General features: G+C 41.6%; 1 protein-coding gene across 2 annotated transcripts in view; it reads left to right on the top strand.

The window, feature by feature from the left end:
• The window catches only part of LOC129834291 (protein kinase C-binding protein NELL1-like), a 466,854-nt gene that overhangs the window by 407,377 nt on the left and 34,157 nt on the right, over positions 1-25,320 (top strand). For both annotated transcript variants that reach the window (XM_055899150.1, XM_055899149.1), the window contains exon 15: positions 6,850-6,945. In XM_055899150.1, coding sequence (XP_055755125.1) covers positions 6,850-6,945 — 96 coding nt within the window. The remainder of the gene's footprint in view (positions 1-6,849; positions 6,946-25,320) is intronic.

Raw genomic sequence — 25,320 nt, 5'->3', positions numbered from 1 at the left:
CGAACTAGACAAAGATTTTCTCTTTAACGAGTCCGATGCAGAGGATATACTGCTTTCTCGGGAACATACAGCTGGCGGGGTTTTCGGTACATCGGCAAGATAGAACAGCTGCCTCCGGTAAGACAAGGGGTGGCAGTCTGTGTCTATTTGTAAGTAACAGCTGGTGCACAAAATCTAATATTAAGTCTCAAGGTTGTGCTCTCCTGAGGTAGTATCTCATGACAAGCTGTAGATCACACTATGTACCAAGAGAGTTTTCATCTATATTTTCCGTAGCTGTCTATTTACCACCACAAACCGATGCTGGCACTAAGACGGCACTCAACGAGCTGTATAGAGCCATAAGGAAACAGGAAAATGTTCATCGAGAGGAGGCGCTCCTATTGGCCAGGGACATTAATGCAGGGAAACTTAAATCCGTTTAACCTTCTACCAGCATGTTGAATGTGCAACCAAAGGGGAAAAAAACTCTAACACCTTTACTCCACACACAGAGATGCATACAAAGCTCTCCCTCCCCCTCCATTTGGAAAATCTGACCATAACTCTATCCTCCTGATTCCTGCTTACAAGCAAATACTAAAGCAGGAAGTACCAGTGACTCCATAAGGAAGTGGTCAGATGACTCAGATGCTAATCTACAGGACTGTTTTGCTAGCAGAGACTGGAATATGTTCTGGGATTCTTCCGATGGCATTGAGGAGTACATCACGTCAGTCACTGGCTTCATCAATAAGTGCATCGATGTTGTCATCTCCACAGTGACTGTATGTACATTCCCCAACCAGAAGCCATGGATTATGGGCAACTTCCGCACTGAGCTAAAGGGTAGAGATGCCGCTTTCAAGGAGTGGGACTCTAACCCGGACGTGACATGGCTTGCAAACTATTACGGACAACAAATGGAAGCACAGCCGCGAGCTGCCCAGCTACACGAGCCTACCAAACAAGCTAAATGACTTCTATGCTATCTTCGAGGCAAGCAACACTGAAGCATGCATGAGAGCATCAGCTGTTCCGGACGACTGTGTGATCATGCTCTCCAAAGCCGATGTAAGACCTTTAAGCAGGTCAACATTCACAAGGCCGCGCACTCCGAGCATGCGCTGACCAACTGGCAATGGGCAAAGGGATGTAAAATAATTTGTGCTAACAATTTTAGATAAATATGCTTTTTGTGCACATGGAACATTTCTGGGATCTTTTATTTCAGCTCATGAAATATGGGACCAACACTTTTTATAGTGTCCCTGTGTTCACAGAATGTTTATTATGTACACAAACAGTTTAACAATGCCTACAATGTAATGCATAGCCTTTAGTTAACAAACATACCCTGGGTAAAATCTACACATTTTGATGTTACAGCAAAATACTCATTATAACCATTTTAATGGTATAGGAAAAGAGAATGAAAAAAATGTCTGTGTGCTTCATGAATAGATCAACATGTCATGAGTCCTTCAGTTTGATACATAGTCTAGAAAACATGTTTAAATGTCCTTTGCACTTCTAGTGGAATGGTCATGCTGTTTTAAAATGGTTCAAATATTATGTGTTGATGAAGAATCAATAATCGAGCAGTAAGCTGCACATGCAAAGTAATTAATGAACAATTAACCACCTATGAATAAACAAAGAGTAATGAATCAACAATAACACAGGATCAGTCTTTAGAGTCCATGTTCAAACAAGCTGCACTATTTAATTGTTTAGTAAAATGGCAAAAATGGGCAAAGATGGTTAAACTGTGATCATACATGACTACCAATTGGTAGCTTAATCATTTCAGTAACGTACTCCAATTGTAACGCTGATTAAGTGTGGAAGGAAGTCAGTTTGCTTCATAAGAAGAACCACAATGCCGTAGGGACTTTTGGCCACCAGAGGGAGGAGATGAGCTGTCCAAGTGGTAGATAGAAAAGGGCAGGGGTCTGAATGTTTCCCGAATGCACAATAAATTGATCTGAATTATTTGATTAAGAGGGGCACCCTTAAGGGTTGGATATAGATTCGTTCTTGAATTAACTATAACTGTAGTTAACATGAACCGTTATATCATTAATCCTATTTCCACAATAGTTTTAATCAATTTACTATATTCTCATTCTGAACAGACGTCAAGCTCGGGTACCTCGAGAACCAAATTGCTCGCAAATGAACTCAATTCCACAAATAATACATTCAAGGTTTTATTTACTAGACTAAATACGTTGGAAATTAGGTACTTAACAGATACAATATAAAGGCAGAATATAATGGGATACAACACAGTGATTAAGTCTCCACAGGTTAATATGAATAGCTTCCGTACTCAACTCAGGCAAATTCAATGATTAACACATGCACAGGACTTTGAGAATTATACACTGCTCAAAAAAATAAAGGGAACACTTAAACAACACAATGTAACTCCAAGTCAATCACACTTCTGTGAAATCAAACTGTCCACTTAGGAAGCAACACTGATTGACAATAAATTTCACATGCTGTTGTGCAAATGGAATAGACAAAAGGTGGAAATTACAGGCAATTAGCAAGACACCCCCCAAAACAGGAGTGATTCTGCAGGTGGTGACCACAGACCACTTCTCAGTTCCTATGCTTCCTGGCTGATGTTTTGGTCACTTTTGAATGCTGGCGGTGCTCTCACTCTAGTGGTAGCATGAGACGGAGTCTACAACCCACACAAGTGGCTCAGGTAGTGCAGTTCATCCAGGATGGCACATCAATGCGAACTGTGGCAAAAAGGTTTGCTGTGTCTGTCAGCGTAGTGTCCAGAGCATGCAGGCGCTACCAGGAGACAGGCCAGTACATCAGGAGACGTGGAGGAGGCCGTAGGAGGGCAACAACCCAGCAGCAGGACCGCTACCTCCGCCTTAGTGCAAGGAGGTGCACTGCCAGAGCCCTGCAAAATGACCTCCAGCAGGCCACAAATTCAAAATTAATTAATAATAATAATCGCTTTGTTTAAAAAATAACGATATTTTGGAGATGCTTTCATTGTCAAATAACCTAAAGTGAGCAAGAAAAAGGCCATTCTTGAACATGGGGTGAGACATTGTTACTAATTTATAAATAAAGCCAGTTTGTTATTTTTTGACAAGTTTATCAACTTTCAAAGCAAAGTTAGTTTCCCCTTGTTCCTCAACTGTATTGTATGATATACTGTTTGTAGCTCTAAGTCTCTACTTTTATCCAATGCAAAAAACACAATTTAAATTTTTTCTACATAAGACCGATTTGACCCGATCGTCTCATATAATGCCGTCAGTTTAAGCTAGAGATATCCACTTAAGTCGCACTTCTGCGTCTAAAGTGAAAGGTGACAGAGTTAGATCTGTGTTCGTCACACCATGTGACAACCCGAAAATCGGGTGATGAACATTGCTGTGAGGACTTGCTTCCATTTAGCCACAAGAGCATTGGTGAGGTCGGGCACTGATGCTGGGCAAATAGGCACACAGTCGGCGTTCCAATTCATCCCAAAGGTATTCGATGGGGTTGAGGTCAGGGCTCTGTGCAGGCCAGTGAATTTCTTCCACACTGATCTCAACAAATCCTTTCTGTATGGACCTCGCTTTCTGCGCAGGGGCATTAATATGCTGAAACATAAAAGGGCCTTCCCCAAAGTGTTGCCACAAAATTTGAAGCACAGAATCGTCAAGAATGTCTTTGTATGCTTCACTGTAACTATCGGGTGATTGTGGAGACCAGGTCCTCTGATGCAGGACTTCATCACTCCAGGACTTCATCACTCTCCTGCTTGGTCAAATAGCCCTTAGACAGCCTGGAGGTGTGTTTTGGGTCATTGTCCTGTTGAAAAACAAATGATAGCCCCACTAAGCGCAAACCAGATGGCATGGCGCATTACTGCAGAAATGCTGTGATAGCCATGCTGGATAAGTGTGCCTTGAATTCTAAATAAATCATAGACAGTGTCACCAGCAAAGCACCAACATACCTCCTCCTCCATGCTTCACAGTGGGAACCACATATGCGGAGATCATCCATTCACCTACTCTGCATCTCATAAAGATACAGCGGTTGGAACCAAAAATCAAAAATGTGGACTCATTGAACCAAAGGACAGATTTCCACCAGTCTAATGTCCATTGCTGGTGTTTCTCAGGCCAAGCAAGTCCCTTCTTCTTATTGGTGTCCTTTAGTAGTGGATCCTTTGCAGCAATTCGACCATGAAGGCCTGATTCACGCAGTCTCCTCTGAACAGTGGATGTTGAGATGTGTCTGTGAAGCATTTATTTGGGATTCAATGTGAGGTGCAGTTAACTCTAATGACCTTATCCTCTGCAGCAGAGGTAACTATGGGGCTTCCTTTCCTGTGGCGGTCCTCATGTGAGCTAGTTTCGTCATAGCGCTCAATGTTTTTTTTGCGACTGCACTTGAAGAAACTTTCAACGTTCTTGAAATGTTCCGTATTGACTGACCTTTCTGTCTTAAAGTAATGATGGACTGTCGTTTCTCTTTGCTTATTTGAGCTGTTCTTGCCATAATATGGATTTGGTCTTTTACCAAATAGGGCTATCTTCTGTATTCCACCCCTACCTTGTCACGAAACACAACTGATTGGCTAAAACGCATTAAGAAATTCCACAACATAACTTTTAACAAGGCACACCTGTTAATTGAAATGCATTCCAGGTGACTGCTAGAGAGAATGCCAAGATTTTGCAAAGCTGTCATCAAGGCAAAGGGTGGCTACTTTGAAGAAGAAAATATATTTTGATTTGTTTAACACTTTTTTGCTTACTACATGATTCCATATGTGTCATTTCATAGTTTTGTAGTTATTCTACAATGCAGAAAATAGTACAAATAATGAAAACCCCTTGAATGAGTAGGTGTGTCCATACGTTTGACTGGTACTGTAGGTATTCAGACTATGTAGGTCTCCTCCTGACAACACCACTATTGAGGTGTCACCCGCCAAACCATGTAGGCTAAGAGTAAGGAGCTTAACGTCCATTATCTAAATGACCGCTGACGTGCCTCCATTAGTGCTGATGACTGTATTCATGATAATGTATCCAGGAACACTCTATAACATGTGACCGTGCTCTCTCCCTGCTCTCCTCCGACATATTTTATTTGAACAGAGCGAGTCGTCGCGCTTGGCTTTGCTCTCTCCGTTCGTTCCCCTAATGAGATTTGTGCTCCCAATTAGAGAAGGATCGTTATGATGAGGGCTGACGATCTCTTAGTACAGCCCATTAAAGGGATATGCGACAGTCACCCCAGCACTAATTAAGTCAATTCAATTTCCTAGCGTGGAATCGGAGGAACCTGGAATCACAGGAATTTCCTTTAGCATACCGTCTTCGATGTTTCCGCATCCCAAATGAAACCTTGGAAGCTCAACAAGCATGAACGGGCCAGTTAATAAGGAGCCGGGATGATTCCTATACCACCCGGTGCTCGAAGTCAATCTAGGACTCGAATCGAAAGTCAAATAGCAAACTTGTGGTTATAAGAACGTCTCCAAAAGTAGTGAATCAGCAATCAGCAACAGTCTCAGTTAGGCAGTGGGATGGTTGAGCTGGTCACTGGGGCTGCTGTGGAGGAGAGAATCTCTCCCTTACATCCACCACCTTTTACTGATTGCAGTAAAATGATAAGTAGAGAAGAAGATACATTTATATTGACTCGGTCTAATTCTAATTCTTTAATTGTGAGGTGTATTAGTACAATCAGGCTCGAAATGAGGTGCCTGAAATAACTTCTTTATAAGGGGATCCAGTCAAATGAACATCACTGATGGGTTTTGGCATGGTGCAGCGTGGTTATTTATTGCACTTATGTATCGGTTTGTATATTTAGCATGCTTTTATACCGAGACCGGTGAGATCATTACGTGAGCACATGGATGTTTATTGGACTCATAAACCAAAGCGAGTTGACCTATGTGTTTGTGTAGTGTGTGTTGGCCTCCGACTATCTTTCTCACACACACACACACACACACACACACACACACACACACACACACACACACAGTAAAACGCACAACACTATAAATATAGGTTTTTGCCAATTTAGACTCATCCTTAAAATCCTGTCATTAATTAAAACTTGCTGAAAGAAATGGAGACCTGGACACTGTCAAACCTTTCTACTAAGGCCAACCATACGAAAATGAGAGCGAGCGATCACGTCTTGTACATTCAGAGCACAAGTCACAGTTAGTTTCACATTGTGCTTTGCAATCCATCAACTGGGGGGTTGTGAAGATCACATCCCACACACACATGATGCACATACGCACACACAGACACATTTTCTCTCACACACATACATGACAACACACATACACACACACGAAGAAAGAGAGTGGGACCCACAAAGCCCCATCTCACCCTCTACTGAGAATGCATAGAGCCTAAAACTATTCCTCCCCATGGAGAGTAATGGTGACCTTGGAAAATGCTGGAGGGCATAATTTTTTGAATGTGTGCGGCAGTTCTGCTTAGCAAAAGTGGCCCACTAGGCGGCTCACATTCCATGCCCAGGGCCAAGCCGGCGAGCTGGGCTTCTTACCCATTTCAAGTTTGAGAATAGGGTTGTGTGTGGTGGAGGTAATGCACAGTGAGGGACTGGTCATTTGAGCCACAAAAACCAACGCTGTTAAATAGAACATTACAAAATGGTGTTCACAGTAGGATTGTGTTTGTGATATTGATGTGTGAGAATTAAACTCTTGCACTGGCTGTTTCTCCCTGTTTTTCTACCTTTTCTCTCACTTTCTCTCGCTGCTTCTCTGTTTCTCTTTCTTTCTCTTTCTCTACTTTCTCTGTCTCTCTCTCTACTTTGTCTGTCTCTCTCTCTTTCCAGCATTCTGTGAGGAGGGGTGTAGGAGCGGGGGTACCTGTGTGTCGCCCAACACCTGCATCTGCCCCTCAGGCTTTACGGGACGTCACTGTGAGACAGGTATGACTGTAGTAACACACTGTTAAAAAATATATGTTGATTGAATGTACAATTGTATGGCAACCTGATGCAATAGGATTGTAAGTCTGCTCAACAAAATGGCATTGAAGTTGACTCAACGTACAACTGTAAGTGTAAAGCAACCAGCTGCAATAGATTTGTGAGTTTGCTCAACATTTGGGCATATAGCTGAACCTACATACTGTTGAAGTCGGAAGTTTACATACACCTTAGCCAAATACATTTAAACTCAGTTTTTCACAATTCCTGACATTTAATCCTTGTAAAAGTTCCCTGTCTTAGGTCAGTTAGGATCACCACTTTAATGTCAGAATAATAGAAGAGATAATGATTTATTTCAGCTTTTATTTCTTTCATCACATTCCCAGTGGGTCAGGAGTTTACATACACTCAATTAGTATTGGGTAGCATTGCCATTAAATTGTTTAACTTGGGTCAAACATTTCGGGTAGCCGTCCACAAGCTTCCCACAATAAGTTGGGTGAATTTTGGCCCATTCCTCCTGACAGAGCTGGTGTAACTGAGTCAGGTTTGTAGGTCTCCTTGCTCGCACAAGCTTTTTTAGTTCTGCCCACAAATGTTCAATAAGATTGAGGTCAGGGCTTTGTGATGGCCACTCCAATACCTTGACTTTGTTGTCCTTAAGCTATTTTGCCACAACTTTGGAAGTATGCTTGGGGTCATTGTCCATTTGGAAGACCCATTTGCAACCAAGCTTTAACTTCCTGATTGATGTCTTGAGAGGTTGCTTTAATTATCGACATAATTTTCTTTCTCATGATGCTATCTATTTTGTGAAGTGCATCAGTCCCTACTGCAGCAAAGCACCCCCACAACATGATCCCCCGTGCTTCACGGTTGGGATGGTGTTCTTCGGCTTGCTCTTCGGCAAACGTGTTCTTTGGCAAACATAACAATGGTCATTATGGCCAAACAATTCTATTTTTGTTTCATCAGACCAGAATAGTACGATCTTTGTCCCCATGTGCAGTTGCAAACCGTAGTCTGGCTTTTTTTATGGCGGTTTTGGAGCAGGGGCTTCTTCCTTGCTGAGCGGCCTTTCAGGTTTTGTCGACATAGGACGCGTTTTACTGTGGATATAGATACTTTTGTACCTGTCTCCTCCAGCATCTTCACAAGGTCCTTTGCTGTTGTTTTGCGATTGATTTGCACTTTTCGCACCAAAATACGTTAATCTCTAGGAGTCAGAATGCACCTCCTTCCTGAGCGATATGATGCTGCGTGGTCCCTTAGTGTTTATACTTGCGTACTATTGTTTGTACAGATGAACGTGACACCTTCAGGCATTTGGAAATTGCTCCCAATGATGAGCCAGACTTGTGGACGTCTAAAAACAAATTCTGAGGTCTTGGCTGATTTCTTTTGATTTCCCCATGAAGTCAAGCAAAGAGACACTGAGTTTGAAGGTAGGCCTTGAAATACATCCACAGGTAACCCTCCAATTGACTCAAATTATGTAAATTAGCCTATCAGAAGCTTCTAAAGCCATGACATAATTTTCTGGAATTTTCCAAGCTGTTTAAAGGTACAGTCAACTTAGTGTATGTAAACTTCTGACCCACTGGAATTCTGATACAGTAAATTAGAAGTTAAATAATCTGTCGGAAAAATGACTTGTGTCATGCACAAAGTAGATGTCCTAACCAACTAACAAGAAATTTGTGGAGTGGTTGAAAAATGAGTTTTAATGACTCCAGCCTAAGTGTATGTAAACTTCCGACTTCAACTGTTCATTCTCAAGTTGAATTGTATGTTCACTCAACTTTGAATTTTAGGTTGAGTGAACATGCAATTCAACTTGAGAATTGAGTCTACCTTATTTGCATATTTCCCAGAGTTCCTTACCTTTTCTAGTGAATTGTAGTTACCAGCCATGACTGTTTGTTAGCAACAGAGACATGGTTTTTGTGTGGTTTTCAATGTAAATATGTTATCTTTAATCTCTGTATGACAATGCATTACATACACTGAGTGTAAAAAACACCTTCCTAATACTGAGTTGAACCCCATTTTGCCATCAGAACAGCTTCAATTTGGACACTACAAGGTGTCGAAAGCGTTCCACAGGGATGCTGGCCCATGTTGACTCCAATGCTTTCGGCAGTTGACTGGTTGTCCTTTGAATGGAGCATTCTTGATACACATGGGAGACTGTTGTGCATTAAAAAAACAGCAGTGGTGCTGTTCTTGATGTACTCAAACTAGTGTGCCTGGCTCCTACTACCATACCCCTTTCAAAGGCACTGAAATCTTTTGTCTTGCCTGTTCACGCTTTGAATGACACACATAACAATCCATGTCTCAATTGCCTAAAGGCTTAAAAATGCTTCTTTAACCTCTCCTCCCATTCATCTACACTGACTGAAGAGGATTTAACAGGTGATATCAATAAGGGAGCATAGCTTTTACCTGGATTCACTTGGTCAGTCTGTCATGGAAATGTGTTGCCGACGTAACCGTCCGAGGGGGCTACAACAGACTTCTTCCGTCTGGTTAGACTGTAAACTCTCCTTCCAGACTCACATTAGGCATCTCCAATCCAACATTAAATCTACAATTGGCTTCCTATTTCGCAACAAATCATCCTTCACTCATGCTGCCAAACATACCCTGACTTTCCTACCGATCCTTGACTTTGGCGATGTCATTTATAAAGTAGCCTTCAACACACTACTCAGCAAACTGGATGTAGTCTATCACAGTGCCATACGTTTTGTCACCAAAGCCCCATATACTACCCACCACTGCGACCTGTATGCTCCCGTTGGCTGGCCCTCGCTTCATATTTGTCACCAAACCCACCCGCTCCAGGTTAACTATAAGTCTTTGCTAGGTAAAGCCCTGCCTTATCTCAGCTCACTGGTCACCATAGCAGTACCCACCTGTAGCACGCGCTCCAGCAGGTATATTTCACTGGTCATCCCCAAAGCCTATTCCTCCTTTGGCCGCCTTTCCTTCCAGTTCTCTGCTGCCAATGACTGGAACGAATTGCAAAAATCACTGAAGCTGGAGACTCATATCTCCCTCACTAACTTTAAGCATCTGCTGTCAGAGCAGCTCACAGATCACTGCACCTGTACACAGCCCGTCTGTAAATAGCCCATCCAACTACCTCATCCCCATATTTTTATTTTTATTTTTTTTTGCTCCTTTATCTCTACTTGCATCTCTACTTGCACATTCATCTTCTGTACATCTATCACTCCAGTGTTTAATTGCTAAATTGTAATTACTTCGCCATTAAGGCCTATTTATTGCCTTACCTCCCTAATCTTACCTAATTTACACACACCATATATCGATTTTTTCCTATTGACTGTACGTTTGTTATTCTGTGTTGTTGTTTTTGTCGCACTGCTTTGCTTTATCTTGGCCAGGTTGCAGTTGTAAATGAGAACTTGTTCTCAACTGGCCTACATGGTTAAATAAAAGTGCACTGTCAACTGTAGGACCTTATATAGACAGCTGTGTGCCTTTCCAAATAATTTCCAATCAATTGAATTTACCACAGGTAGACTTAAATGAAGTTTTAGAAACATCTCAAGGATGATTAATGGAAACAGAATTCACCTGAGCTCAATTTCGAACCCCATTGCAAAACATCTGAATACGTATGTAAATAAGGTTTTTCTGTTTTTTATTTGTAACAAATTTGCTAATGTTGCTAAACCTGTTTTTGCTTTGTCATTATGGGATATTGTGCGTAGATTGATTAGGAAAAAAATATATTTAATCCATTTTAGATTAAGGCTGTGACGTAACAAAATGTCTGAATACATTCCGAATGCACTGTATCATAGAAACTCAACGGCTATCTAAGTAATAGGTGCAATAAATCCAACTACTAACTGATTAGATTAATAAATTTAAAAAATTATGTTAAGATGTATGTATGACCATCTTGAAACAGTTCCATATGTCAGCTTCGCACGTCCGCACCACAATGTGCACATCAGACTCCCAGCGATCAGATAACTTGTTTCCCTCAAATGCACTTCTTCCTGATGAGCACTCTGTCACCTTCAGTGATTGTCGATGCTATCACTTTTGAGTCCCAACTGCTTTTGTTGGCCCTCTGACTCTTTGTAGATTTCATAGCCCACTCGTAAGCGTACTTCAATTGTCTTCTTCGCTGTTTAGTGTAGTTCTGGTGTGTGGTTGCATTGTTGCCAGCTGGATTCAGTCCAAAACAAAGGTCAATGGGTAACCGAACTTGTCGCCCAAACATGACAAAGAATGGAGTCTCACCTGTTGTGTCATTGTGAGTGCAATTGTATGCATGCAATAGGGGTTTCACACAATGCCTCCACTCTTCTTTCTCTTGTCACTCGGTGTGCCTAACATGTTCAATAAAGTCATTTTGAAGCTGTGGTATCCCAGGAGGTCTACCCCGGGGGTGGTAATAGAGGAGAGGTATGTGAGGCGATGTCGACTCCCTCTGCTGGGAATACGGGAGCTGGGCACCACGACACAGACAGTGGAGGTAATTAGAGGAAAGTGCCAACCAGCCGTGGAGGCCAAATAAAAGGAGTACAGTGGCACAGCGCGAGAGAGAAGGTGGGGGGGAGACCGACACCAAGCGAAAGGAGAGAAGATGTGATTCTCTTTATGTTTATTTTCTGTCTTTGTAAAGTTGTTTTTGTGGACTCAAGCCTCCCTGTCTCTGTGTCAATCTCTGCACGCTCAACCCAACACCCCACGGTTTACCACATATGGTGGAGAATGTGGGCATCTCAGTAGCTTTGGGTGTCGCGGGATCGAGCGTACGGAGATGACCATGGAGGAGCTGGTGGCTCAGTTCATCCTCAGCCAGCAGAAGCAACAGGCTTTCCAGGAGCAAGCGCTGGATGAGCAGCACCAACAAAACCGCAGACTGGTAGTGGAGGTAGCCCAGTTGAAGGTTGGGAGGGCTCAGCAGTCAGGCCCGAATCAGTTCCTGGTTCAGTTAAGGGAGGAAGATGACGTGGAATCCTATTTGTGCACCTTCGAGAGCACGGCACAGAGGGAAGGATAGCACAACTGGGCTAGCCTGTTGGCACCCTACCTCTCTGAGAAGGCCCAGAAGGCCTACTTTGATTTGAACACCGACCAGGCCGCGAATTATGAGGGACTCAAACGGGAGATACTGAGCCATTGTGTGTTCAATCTCGCACGCCGTGCACAACTGGTCCACGACTGGGCCTTTGACCCCACCCTTTCCCCCCGTGCCCAGATGAGCGACCTGGTGCGCCTGACCAAGGGCTGGCTACTGAGGGAAGTACCGTCCTTCCTGATGCTTGACAAGCTCATCCTGGATAAATACCTCCGGGCCCTGCCATACGAGATGAAGAAGACGGTGAGCATTACAGAACCCCCCGAGCCTGAAGGAATTGCTGACCGCAATTGACAACCGCTGAGATATCACCATTTCAGCTGGTAGGCTTGTTTCAGATGTGTTAAATTGCTTAGATAATAAAAATAATTGTGCTGCCTTATTCATAGACCTTTCCACTGTTGACCATCACATTCTCATTCAAAGGTTGACTGAAATAGGCCTGGATCAGGCCTCTTGTAAGTGGTTTGAGAATGATCTGTCAGACAGGACACTGATTTCAGATGGTGTTAAGTCTAGTTTCCTGGATGTTATGAAAGGTGTAACACAGGGGTTGTTATTGGGACCTTTTCTCTTTACTATGTTTTAGACCAATATTATTTATATATCTGTTAACTTGTAATTAGTCTGTATGCTGACGATACTGTTATCTATGCCACTGCCCTAACTGTAGACCAGCTGTTGTTAGAGCTGCAATCTGACTTGGTTGCCTTACAAAAAGCCCTGGTAAAACATGTACAGGGGGGCAAAAAAGTATTTAGTCAGCCACCAATTGTGCAAGTTCTCCCACTTAAAAGTTGAGAGAGGCCTGTAATTTTCATCATAGGTACACTTCAACTATGACAGACAAATGAGAGAAAGAAATCCAGAAAATCACATTGTAGGATTTTTAATGAATTTATTTGCAAATTATGGTGGAAAATAAGTATTTGGTCACCTACAAACAAGCAAGATTTCTGTCTCTCACAGACCAGTAACTTCTGGAGGCTCCTCTGTCCTCCACTCGTTACCTGTATTAAACCTGTTGGGGATGGGGGCGCTGTTTAGACTATTTATGCTAATTTGGCTAATTTTTTAAACGGCTTCCCACAAAATCCTTGATCGTACAATATGCATATTATTATTATTATTGGATAGAAAACAGTCTATAGTTTCTATAGGAGTTGAAATTTTGTCTCTAAGTGGAACAGAGCCCATTCTACAGCAATTTCCCTGACATGGAGTCAGATTTGAGAAATGTTGGCCACTTTTCTGAAGTCAGTTAAAAGGGCACTGTCGTTGCTATGACTATACGGACACTTCTTACGTCTTCCCCTGGATGCCTTTACGTGATGACGATTCCAACGGGGTCGATTGCGCGTTCACAGGCCCTACAAATGAAAAAAACCTTTAGCTAGCAAGTCTTTTCTTGCTGCGTAACGCGCGTGGAAGACACCGACCCTCTCCTGTTCCAAGCGTTAGTTTAGCCTGTTATATTTCTCCGGTCATCTTTTCACTCGTTATAGGAGTTACAAACATCATAAAGTAGTTAATTTAAAGCGTTTTATAGCAATTTATATCCGTTTAGTGCGATTTTGGGACATTTATTTTTGCAACGATGTGAAAAGTTGGGCACGCTTTTCAGTTCATCCCGAACGCAGTTGACATTTCCACATGGCAAGAGGACAGCTTTCCACCAAAAGACGATTTCTCCCAAGAAAGGATCCTTTGCCCAAGATACTGATGGAAGAACAGCTCAAGGTAGGACATTTTTATTATGATAAATCGTGTTTCTGTCGAAACATTTTAGTGGCTTAGGACGCCATGTTTTTTGACGTAGCTTCGCTTGGCGCAAACTGTATTGAAAAGTAAGGATAAATTAAAAAATGTAATAACGCAATTGTATTAAGAATTAAATTGTCTATCAATCCCTGTCCACCCTATATTTTTTAGTCACGTTTATGAGTATTTATGTATAAGAGTAGATCACTGTCTAAGTGGCGCAAGGACATTTTCTGACCAGCTGAGCTACATTTCACATTGTCTAACCATGATTTTGGTGGCTAAATATAAACATTTTCGATCAAACTGTATATGCATGTTGTAATGTGATGTTACAGGAGTGTCATCGGAAGAATTCTGAGAAGGTTAGTGAAAAAATTAATATCTTTTGGCGATGTTGACTTTTATCGCTCACTTTGGCTAGAATCAATGCTGGGCTGCTAATTGCTATGTGCTAAGCTAATATAACGATTTATTGTGTTTTCGCTGTAAGACACTTAGAAAATCTGAAATATTGTCTGTATTCACAGGATCTGTGTCTTTCGATTCGTGTATGCTGTGTATTTTTACGAAATGTTTGATGATTAGTAGTTAGGTAAACACGTTGCTCATTGTAATTATTCTAGTCCATTTGTGATGGTGGGTGCAATTGTAAACTATGCCATATACCTGAAATATGCACTTTTTTCTAACAAAACCTATCCCATACCATAAATATGTTATCAAACTGTCATCTAATGAGTTTTTTTGTTGGTTAGGGGCTATAAATATCTTAGTTTAGCCGAATTGGTGATGGCTACTGGTGTTGGTGGACAAATAAAAGATGGTGGATTATGCTAATGTGTTTTTAGGTAATAGATGTACATCTTTACATATTGTGTCTTCCCTGTAAAACATTTTAAAAATCGGAAATGTTGACTGGATTCACAAGATCTGTGTCTTTCATTAGCTGTATTGGACTTTAATGTGTGAAAGTTAAATATTTTAAAAAAATATTTTTTTTGAATTTCGCGGCACTGGTTTTTCAGTGGGGGGGGGGGGGGGGGTGCCGCTAGCGCCACGCTGATCCTAGACAGGTTAATGGCACCTGTTTGAACTTGTTATCAGTATAAAAGACACCTGTCCACAACCTCAAACAGTCACACTCCAAACTCCACTATGGCCAAGACCAAAGAGCTGTCAAAGGACACCAGAAACAAAATTGTAGACCTGCACCAGGCTGGGAAGACTGAATCTGCAATAGGTAAGCAGCTTGGTTTGAAGAAATCAACTGTGGGAGCAATTATTAGGAAATGGAAGACATAGAAGACCACTGATAATCTCCCTCGATCTGGGGCTCCACGCAAGATCTCACCCCGTGGGGTCAAAATTATCACAAGAATGGTGAGCAAAAATCCCAGAACCACACGGGGGGACCTAGTGAATGACCTGCAGAGAGCTGGGACCAAAGTAACAAAGCCTACCATCAGCAAGGGCATTTAAGATGAAACATGGCTGGGTCTTTCAGCATGACAATGATCCCAAACACACCGCCCGGGCAACGAAGGAGTGGCTTCGTAAGAAGCATTTCAAGGTCCTGGAGTGGCCTAGCCAGTCTCCAGATCTCAACTCCATAGAAAATCTTTGGAGGGAGTTGAAAGTCTGTGTTGCCCAGCAACAGCCCCAAAACATCACTGCTCTAGAGGAGATCTGCATGGAGGAATGGGCCAAAATACCAGCAACAGTGTGTGAAAACCTTGTGAAGACTTACAGAAAACGTTTGACCTCTGTCATTGCCAACAAAGGGTATATAACAAAGTATTGAGATAAACTTTTGTTATTGATCAAATACTTATTTTCCACCATAATCTGCAAATAAATTCATTAAAAATCCTACAATGTAATTTTCTGGATTTTTTTTTTTGTCATTTTGTCTGTCATAGTTGAAGTGTACCTATGATGAAAATTACAGGCCTCATCTTTTTAAGTGGGAGAACTTGCACAATTGGTGGCTGACTAAATACTTTTTTGCCCCACTGTATTTAATGTGGTGAGAACTAAATATATGTTCTATAATTCTTGCAAAAATGTTTTAGATGGACTACATATTTATGAATTGAAGGGTGCTCTCAACGATTGGGTTCCCGCCTATAAATATCTGAGCATTTGAATTGACAAGGATTTAACATTAAAAAAAACATACTGGTGAGCTTGTTAAAAAGCTAAGATTCAACCCTTTCCTCTCGTACCAGTATACAGGTTAAAAATTGACGATTTGGGCACTATGAAGCACCTAAATTGGAACGTAGTGGCTGGCTGTACAGTAACATACCAGACATGCGTTAGAGTTCTGGCTTTGCACTGTATGGTTTTTGACTGACAGCCGTTCGCTTGAACACCAATCGTGACAAGAAGTTGTCCTCATACCTCGCACTAATTGGGTAACTTTGAATATTTTTTGTTGTCTGATCATTGTCACTCTAAATTAAGATGACCAAATGTATTTTTGAAAGACAAGACGTTCAGGATTATAAAAAATACCACTTTGATGTCATACAAGCAAGCCACCTGCACTTCACATCTCCGAATCATAAAACGCATATACATTGTCAGAGTTTAAGATCACTATGTTTGATGTACAGTCATACCCTGGGTTGTTTTGAACAGAATGAACCTATGTTTATTGTTAAAAAAACTTGCGCTCATCACTCCATTCGATGCGCATCAAAATGACGGTCTGTTTCTCTGAACTGCCTTGTCAAAGCCAAACACTGTAAGATCCTATTTTATAACTTAGCTAGTCGTGTAAGCAATAGAACATGCTTTCAAATCATGCCAACATGACCTAGATTGCGATTTTTAATGGACCGTTGTTGGATTGCGTAAACAGTAGTAATTGTGTAATGGCAGGATGCAGGGTTGTGTTCCACACGAAACAACTGTAAGTGTGCTTCCTCCTAGTTACTCAATGACACAGGTAGGAGAGCTAAAAACAGTACCTTAGGGAGTGAAAGTTATTTATAGTAAGGGTTACATGGAGGAAATTGGACCTCTGAAATGAAAATGGACGGCCCTCCCTTCAGCAAAATACCCCAAATAATAATTAAAATATAAAGTGGATAGTAGAGAACATCCTTAGCATTCCCGCTCCCCTCACTTCTTGGACAGACCAGATCCTTAGATATGCTATTTTAGAAACTGTATTTCATTCTGTAAGCAGTGGCGGTTCCAGCCTTTGTGGCTCCCTGGGTGAACCCGCCCTTCAGCGCACCCCACCAACAACAAAACAAATCCAGATTCTGCACTAACTGGAATTTTTATTCAGACATTTGGAACAATACAAATAAATAATCATAACATTTAAAACTATATAAATATTTTAAAAATAACTCATAAATTTCAAAAATAAGTTAGAAAGACAAATAGAAACAAATTGTAGTATATAAATACAAATACAAAATTATATAATTATTACACTATTACCCTATTGCTAACAAAAAACACACAAATAACTAAACTGCACAAATCCTATTTCACACAAATACACTTATAAAGAAGAGACCTGATTATTACACGATTGCGCTTCAAACAAGAAACACACAAACTAAATTGCACAACTAATTGCATTAGTACTGTACGAAATTAGAGGTACGCTATTTGATAGATTCCCCCTCTCCCCCTACCTCGGGCTTCTAGTGGGAGACCTGAGGTCAACCTACCCCCGTCCCCCTCCCCATCTCGTACTTCTGAGTGGGAGACCTTCCCAGGCAGTAGCCTGTCTAGCTCACAAACTAGAATCAGGGCGCCCACTCCGACAAGGTTAATTGACCCACAGTCCCACTCGATGACATATCATTGACGTGAAGTGCAAATGAGCAATAGAAAACCGATCGCGCAAATGTCACCATTCCTAATTTGTTTTTGTGCGGGCGCCCTGTGCCGCCCCAGGCAAGATGCCGCCCTGGGCATCTGCCCATGTCGCCTATACCTAAATCCTCCACTGCCTGTAAGCATTACATGGAATGCTTTCAGGAATTTCGATTGCACACAGGGCAGTGTGCAAGAAGGTTGTGAGATCACAGACCACTGTGGACAAAAGTAGGGGTGGAAAGATCTATTTTATAATAAAATCATTGAATTAATCTATCATCGTATTTGCAGGTCAGAGAAAAAAGGCTTATATTAACATTTCATGCGATTCTACGTCATTTTACAGATAGGCAGAATCTGTTTTAATACAACACAAATCACCAGAATTACAGAGTAATGGACAGAGAGTGAGGCCTACGTGTTCATCTTCTATTTATCCAATGCAAAATCAGTGTCTTGTTTGCAACGAAACTGTCCCTGTTAGCAAATCATTTAATCTGAGACATCGTTAGGAACCTTTAGAAAAATGTCAGCTTTAACTGCTGTCTACTCTTCTTCTTTAACCCAATGAGAGAAGGTTGTTTCCCTAAAAGCTGTCTGGGTTTAAACATTTATTTTACAGAAAGTGAATGGCTTAATCAATTGGTAGTGAAAGTAATGTTTTCCCTCCTCGGCTATAGAAAGTGTAGCTCAGCCACTGAACGTCAGAGAAATGACACAATACATTTTTCTTCACAACCGATCCCTTTTGTTGTTAGTAAAGTCTAATTTAAAATGAAGATGTTGAAAATGAATTATGCCTACTTAAATTTGTATACTTTCAGCACCATCAGCTGTCCATTTCCGATTGATTGTGCCACGACTGCTGCTTCAAGTTTCAGCACCACAAGTTACTCAAAACTGTCTCACTGTTAGGTCAATAACTCTGATAAATGCATGATGGACAAGAAACATATTGTTTTTGTTAAAATAAACGATATACTGACCAAAAACTGTGCACATTTTGGAGAGGTGTGTGGCAAATTCGAGACACCAGTTAGTCCTCTCACTCAAATCTTTGTAATTTTCTTGTCTTATGCTACACCTACCCTACATTTTCCAGGAATAGTCATATGTTACTGAATGTATTCAGAGTATTGTCAGATTTCCTTATCAACCAATGCGGCGAGAAGTACAGTAAATATAAAACGCACATAAAATCAAGTGTTTTATGGTTAGATTCAGTCTTGTCAGGTGAACTGTTGTGTATTCACCTTTTGGTGAATTATCTCCATTATCTCCAAACTTTTTTCTTTCATTTGCTACCATGGTTATGCATATGTTTTTCATAATTTTCTGTAAGAAACATTTAAATGTAGCCCTATCCATATAGGTCTATTCCCACCAGTGTAAATGGTTAAAGTCGACTTCTTTTTATAGATATTGCATCACTCTAAACAGCAGGAAGCAGATGGTCAAAAACTCGCAGGAAAGTTGACTGTACAATGGTAACACAATTTACCAGAATGCAGCAGCCACAACTCTTAAACCTTTGGATGTCGTCTACCATAGTGCCCTTTGCTCTATCACAGGTGATTAGTTTTAATATGAATAACTGCATCCTGTATCAAAATGTTGGCTGGTCCTCATTAAAGTCCCGTAGATCAATTCCCTATTTCCTTTTTGTTTACAAAGCTCTACTAAACAAGCTTCCGACTTACCTAACTTTGTTGTTGAAATATAAAAACATGAGCTACCAAACCCGGTCACAGGGTTGATTAACTCTCAAGGTTCCTCGGGTCTCGACAAATTAGGTTAATCTGCCTTCAGTTTTAACGACCCTCATTTTTAACTTATGTTATGCTGTAGAACTTATTCATGCTTCTTTAAAAAAATATAGCATGTCACTTTAATCGAAAGCAGTAGACCTGTACAGTAAATGCATATAAAACCTATTGTAACATTCTGTTGAAAAAAATACAAATTGACACATTCATTACAAGTGTAACAATATTGTATATTTCGAATCCCAGATACTCATACTTGCCCTTTGACAACTGCTTTAAAATCATTAAATCCTTTCTGTTCTAATAACTTATTCTGTCTTGCAATAGCCTTTGCGACCATAACATTTAAATAATCATGCCCAGTGTTGTACGGCTCCATCTACCTCCTGTTTGATTTGTATATATTCAGTCAAAGATTGGATCAGAATCACTCAAAGCTGTGTAGCAAAGTGATTTTTGACCCTAACCCTAACCCAGCACACACATTGTACAATGACGGTGCTGTCTGTATATTATGTAGCATTTTGTTTCTCATAACACTCATCATAACACGGTAATGTAGAGATTATTTTTCCCTGTGAGGCTATAAAAAATGAAGAGAGAGAGAGATTGTGTGATAAAGTGACAACGTGTATGTTTCCGGTCTATTCATACCCTTAATGAAGCTCTTGAGGTGGCGTGATCATAGTGTTGTGGAAATAATTGTCTTCCACAAATGATCCAGTGCCCACCCTTGTGCAAATTGGTTACAACTTTTCAAACTTATGTTGCCTGGATTAATTACAGAGAGAAAATATTTAATGATTGTAGCTCTATAGGGACAGGAGATATTATTGTTCAAAGTTTGGTGGGGGACAAAGTGTATAATTTGCGGAAAATGGAATGGGCCGAGCTTATAGGTTCTTATGGGAAACTTGTTGCTCATGAGGTAGCCTCTGTTCCGGTTTTCAGGGGAAATGGAAAGAGGGCCTGTGATGTGACTTCTGCTTTTGGATGTTAACAAGGCGACACTCCATCTTAACTCCTCCTCCACATTTACTGGATTGGTTAAACAATGCAGAAGAGAACCTCCCCTGACAGTTATTTTTCTTCTCATCAAGACCAGCATGTAGGGTATCTAGTTTCAGGTGTTTCTTTTACACCTGCTACATTAGATTACTTGTGAAGAGATGCATATATATACAAAATGTCATGACTATACCTCAAATGGGACAGGAGATATGCTTGTTGCCAGCCAGTCATTCTCAGCCCCGTACACACTCACAGCAGAGATGGGTCTAGCTAGCATAAGCACTGTGCGGTTCCTACAAAAGCCCCATACACCCTCACAGCAGAGCTGTCAGTCATGATTTTAGAATGTAAATCTTGGTGGGAAAAAATATATATATATCCGTGCTAGCAAAGCCACTACATAACACAACAATACATGAATTATTGGTGACAAACAGTGCCCAGAAATTGTTAAGTCCTACATAAAGCTGTCCCAAAAGCAGAGCTTTCTTTTCAGCATCATGGAGTGAATCCTGGATATCAGTGGAGCCTTGTCTGCAAGAGAAACAGTTCATTCAGCCTTATTTACTGCCTTTTTTTTAAACATACAGAACCAGTCAAAAGTTTGGACACCTACTCATTCAACAGTTTCTTTATTTTTTGAATTTTCTACAATGAGGGTTGGGTCCAGGATATTCCTGGCAGGGACCCAACACCTCTCCTCCAGTCAACCAGGTACTGGAATCCCCTGACTTGAGGTTGAACATGCAGGAGGCACCTCACTGTGTATGCCAAATGGCCATCGATGAGACAGGGAGAGGGAGGGTCCTGGAAACAGGGGAAAAGGGCTGTGAGACAGGAGTTTAATTCTAGATACACGGAAAGTGGGATGTACGTATACGGAGGATGTGGGGCAACAGAAGGCGAACAGCAAAAGGGCTAAGGACCTTAGAGATGGGGAAAGGGCTGATTAAATGGGGTGGAAGGTTTGCAGGACTCTACCTGGAGGGGCAGATCCCGAGTGGAATGCCATACCCTCTGCCCAAGACGGTAGTGGGAAAAAAAGGTCCAGTCGCGGTCCGGCTGTCATTGATACCTGGAGGTGGTCTTGAGAAGAGCGGCCCGGGCTCTCTTCCAGGTACGGCGACAGTGACGGACGAACATCTGGGCAGAAGGTATGCTGACCTCTTCCTCTTGCTACAGGAAGAGCGGGCTCTGATATCGCAGGGAACACTCAAAAGGCGAGAGACCAGTAGCAGAACATGGAAGGGTGTTGTGGGCATATTCCACCCACGCAGTTGCTGGATCCAGGTGGTGGGATTGGTGGAGCCGAGAAAACGTAGAGTCGTCTCCAGGTCCTGATTCGCTCGCTCCGACTGGCCGTTAGACTTGGGTTGAAAACCAGAGGACAGGCTAGCCGACAACCCAGTGAGGATGCAGAATGCCTTCCAAAACTCGAATGAGAACTGAGGACCATGATCGGAGACCATGTTGACCGGAAGTCCATGGATCCAGAAGACATGCTGCACCATAAGTTGGGCCGTCTTCTTAGCTGAGGGCAACTTATGAAGGGAGATAAAATGAACAGCTTTGGAAAACCTATCCACCACCGTAAGGATGGTGGTGTTGCTATCTGATGGAGGGAGACCAGTGATGAAGTCCAAGGATATATGGGACGAGGGGCAGTGAGCAACAGGGAGTGGTACAGACGTACAGACGTGAGAGTGCATCAGGCTTCACATTCTTGGACCCCGGGCGGTAGGAGATAGTGAATATGGAAACGACTGAATAACAGGGCACATCTCGCGTGCCTGGAGATGAGGCGCTTGGCGGTGAGGAGATATTCCAGGTTTCCTATGGTCCGTTCACACAAAGAATGGATGTTCTGCCCCTTGTAACTAGTGCCTCCACTCCTCCAGCTCCATCTGAACTGCGAGTAATTCTCGATTTCCCACGTAATAGTTCCTCTCAGCAGGGATGCAGCTTTTGGTCCTGGGCAGGAGCTGTAGTGAATCGCTCCTTGAGTTCTGAGAACGCCTGATCAGCTGCTGGAGACCATATGAACGGAACCTTTGGAGAGGTGAGTGCAGAAAGGGCGGTAGAAAGGGTGCTGTAACCCTGGACGAAACGACGGTAGAAGTTAGCAAACCCCAAGAAAACCCCACCTGCAATCTGGATGTGGGTTGAGGGCAATCCACAACCTCTCTCACCTTGTCAGGGTCCATCTGAATATTCCCTGCAGCAATGACGTATGCTAGGAAGGAGATCATGACATCAGTGATCTTCACGTCAGAGCACTAGAAAGAGGACTGAATTCCTTACTTGGAATTCCGAGTTAGCTGACCGTTCCACATGTATTTTCCCAGTCGGAGCACATTTTTTCCAAAGTCTGAGATTTCTCAGTTTCAAGTTTCCAGTTGTTTTGAAGTCATGCTGGATTGACAGCATGGCCAATGTATTCAACCTTTTCTGGCCCATGGTGTTGCATGTGAATGTTTATCCTTTTAAGCTTGGAAAAGAGACCGTTAACCTGACTGGGAACGAGCGGAACTCCTCGCCAACAGCCAATGAAATTGCAGGGCACCAGAATCAATCAACAGAAATCTCATAATTCAAATTTCTCAAACATACAAGTATTAGACACCATTTTAAAGATAAACTTCTCATTAATCCAACCACAGTGTCCGATTTCAAAAAGGCTTTTCAGCGAAAGCACAACATATCAATATATTAGGTCAGCACCTAGTCACAGACAGCATACAGCCATTTTCCAACCAAAGAGAGGAGTCACAAAAAGCAGAAATAGAGAGAAAATGTATCACTAACCTTTGATATTCTTCATCAGATGACACTCCCGGGACAACGTGTTACACAATACATGTATGTTTTGTTCGATCAAGTTCATATTTATATCCAAAAACCTCAGTTTACATTTGGCTTTGCCTCCAAAACATCCCGTGAATTTGCACAGTCACATCAATTTACAGAAATACTCATAATAAACTTTGATAAAAGATACAAATATTATGCACAGAATTATAGATATACTTCTCCTCAATGCAACCGCTTTGTCAGATTTCAAAAATGCTTTACGGAAAAAGCAAACCATGCAATAATCTGAGTATGCCGCTCAGAGACTAAAACAAGCCAAACATATACCCGCCATGTTGCGGAGTCAACAGAATTCAGAAATAGCATTATAAATATTCACTTACCTTTGATGATCTTCATCAGAATGCACTCCCAGGAATCCCAGTTCCACAATAAATGTTTGTTTATTTCGATAAAGTCCATAATTTATGTCCAAATACCTCCTTGTTGTTTGCGCCTTTAGTTCACAAATCCAAATTTATGACACGCGATCACTAGGTCCAGACAAAAAGTTCCATTACAGTCCATAGAAACATGTCAAACGATGTATAGAATCAATCTTGAGGATGTTTTTAACATGAATCTTCAATAATGTACCAACCGGAGAATTTCCTTGTCTTTAGAATTAAAATGGAACGCAGGTCGCTCTCACGTGAGCGCGCGTGGTCAGCTCATGCCATTCTGCCAGACCCCTGACTCATTCAGCTCCCATTTCCCCCTCCTTCACAGCAGAAGCATCAAACAAGGTTCTAAAGACTGTTGACATCTAGTGGAAGCCTTGGGAAGTGCAATATGACCCCATAGACACTGTATATTCAATAAGCAATGAGTTGAAAAACTACAAACCTCAGATTTCCCACTTCCTGGTTGGATTTTTCTCAGGTTTTCGCTTTCCATATGAGTTATGTTATACTCACAGACATCATTCAAACAGTTTTAGAAACTTCAGAGTGTTTTATATCCAATACTACTAATAATATGCATATATTAGCTGGGCCAGAGTAGCAGGAAGTTTACTCTGGACACGCTTTTCATCTGAACGTGAAAATGCTGCGCCCTATCCCAAACAGTGGGACCAAACTCCCACTCCACTGAATAGCTGGCTAGTGATTGCTTGCAATGCTTCCAGTTAGCTACTGATTCCTTCCAAACCACTCATTGTTGAGTTTGAGATTACCAACTTGTTTTGTAATGCTGAAGTCCAATGACCGAACACCACCAATACGTTTTATCTATCATTTCTCTTGATATGACGAGGATTGAAAAGGATTTGTATGAGTTGACAGTCCAATCAAAGCTATGGTAGATCAAAGCTACGGTAGATATAACGTGATTTAACATAATTTTATCTTTGGCCAATGACCTTGAGCCTTCTTGGATGGGCATTTCTAATGTAAATCTATGGCAGCGCCCAAGGGGCTTGAATTTTAGATATCTGTAGATATCTTCTTATGGCTGCAAGGGGCAGCACTGAGTAACCTGGAAAGAGGTGCCCATTTCAAACGGCCTCCTACTCAATTCTTGCTCGTACAATATGCATATTATCATTACTATTGGATAGAAAACACTCTCTAGTTTCTTAAACCGTTTGAATTATTTCTCTAAGTGAACCAGATCTCTTTCTGCAGCCCATTTCCTATCCGGAAGTGAGATTTCCAAAAGCGAGGTCTTTTTTCAAGAGCTTGTCTATAAAAGGGCATGTCACTTGGGACTATAGAAACACGTCATACACCTTCCCTTGGGTGTCATGCGGAAGTGAGAGCAGAAAAGACTTGAATATCTCGTTCTGGGATTGAATACAGCCTCTTGGAGTGAGAGGTCCGCCATAATTTTTTTTTTCCGAAGGAGCGAAGTTGGACCTTGAATTGCCTCCTGGAAAACCGTCGTTATAGGTGAATATGATCTCCGGCTTCGATTTTACTTGATACATGTCACAATATCATCCTAAAGTATGTTTTTTCAATATAGTTTAATTATATTATTGAAATTTATTCGGGACTTTAG

The sequence above is a fragment of the Salvelinus fontinalis genome, chromosome 35 (assembly GCF_029448725.1).
Source record: "Salvelinus fontinalis isolate EN_2023a chromosome 35, ASM2944872v1, whole genome shotgun sequence".
Lineage (NCBI taxonomy): Eukaryota > Metazoa > Chordata > Actinopteri > Salmoniformes > Salmonidae > Salvelinus > Salvelinus fontinalis.
Note: the sequence above shows the minus strand (reverse complement) of the source record. Positions and strands in the feature narration are given on the sequence as shown.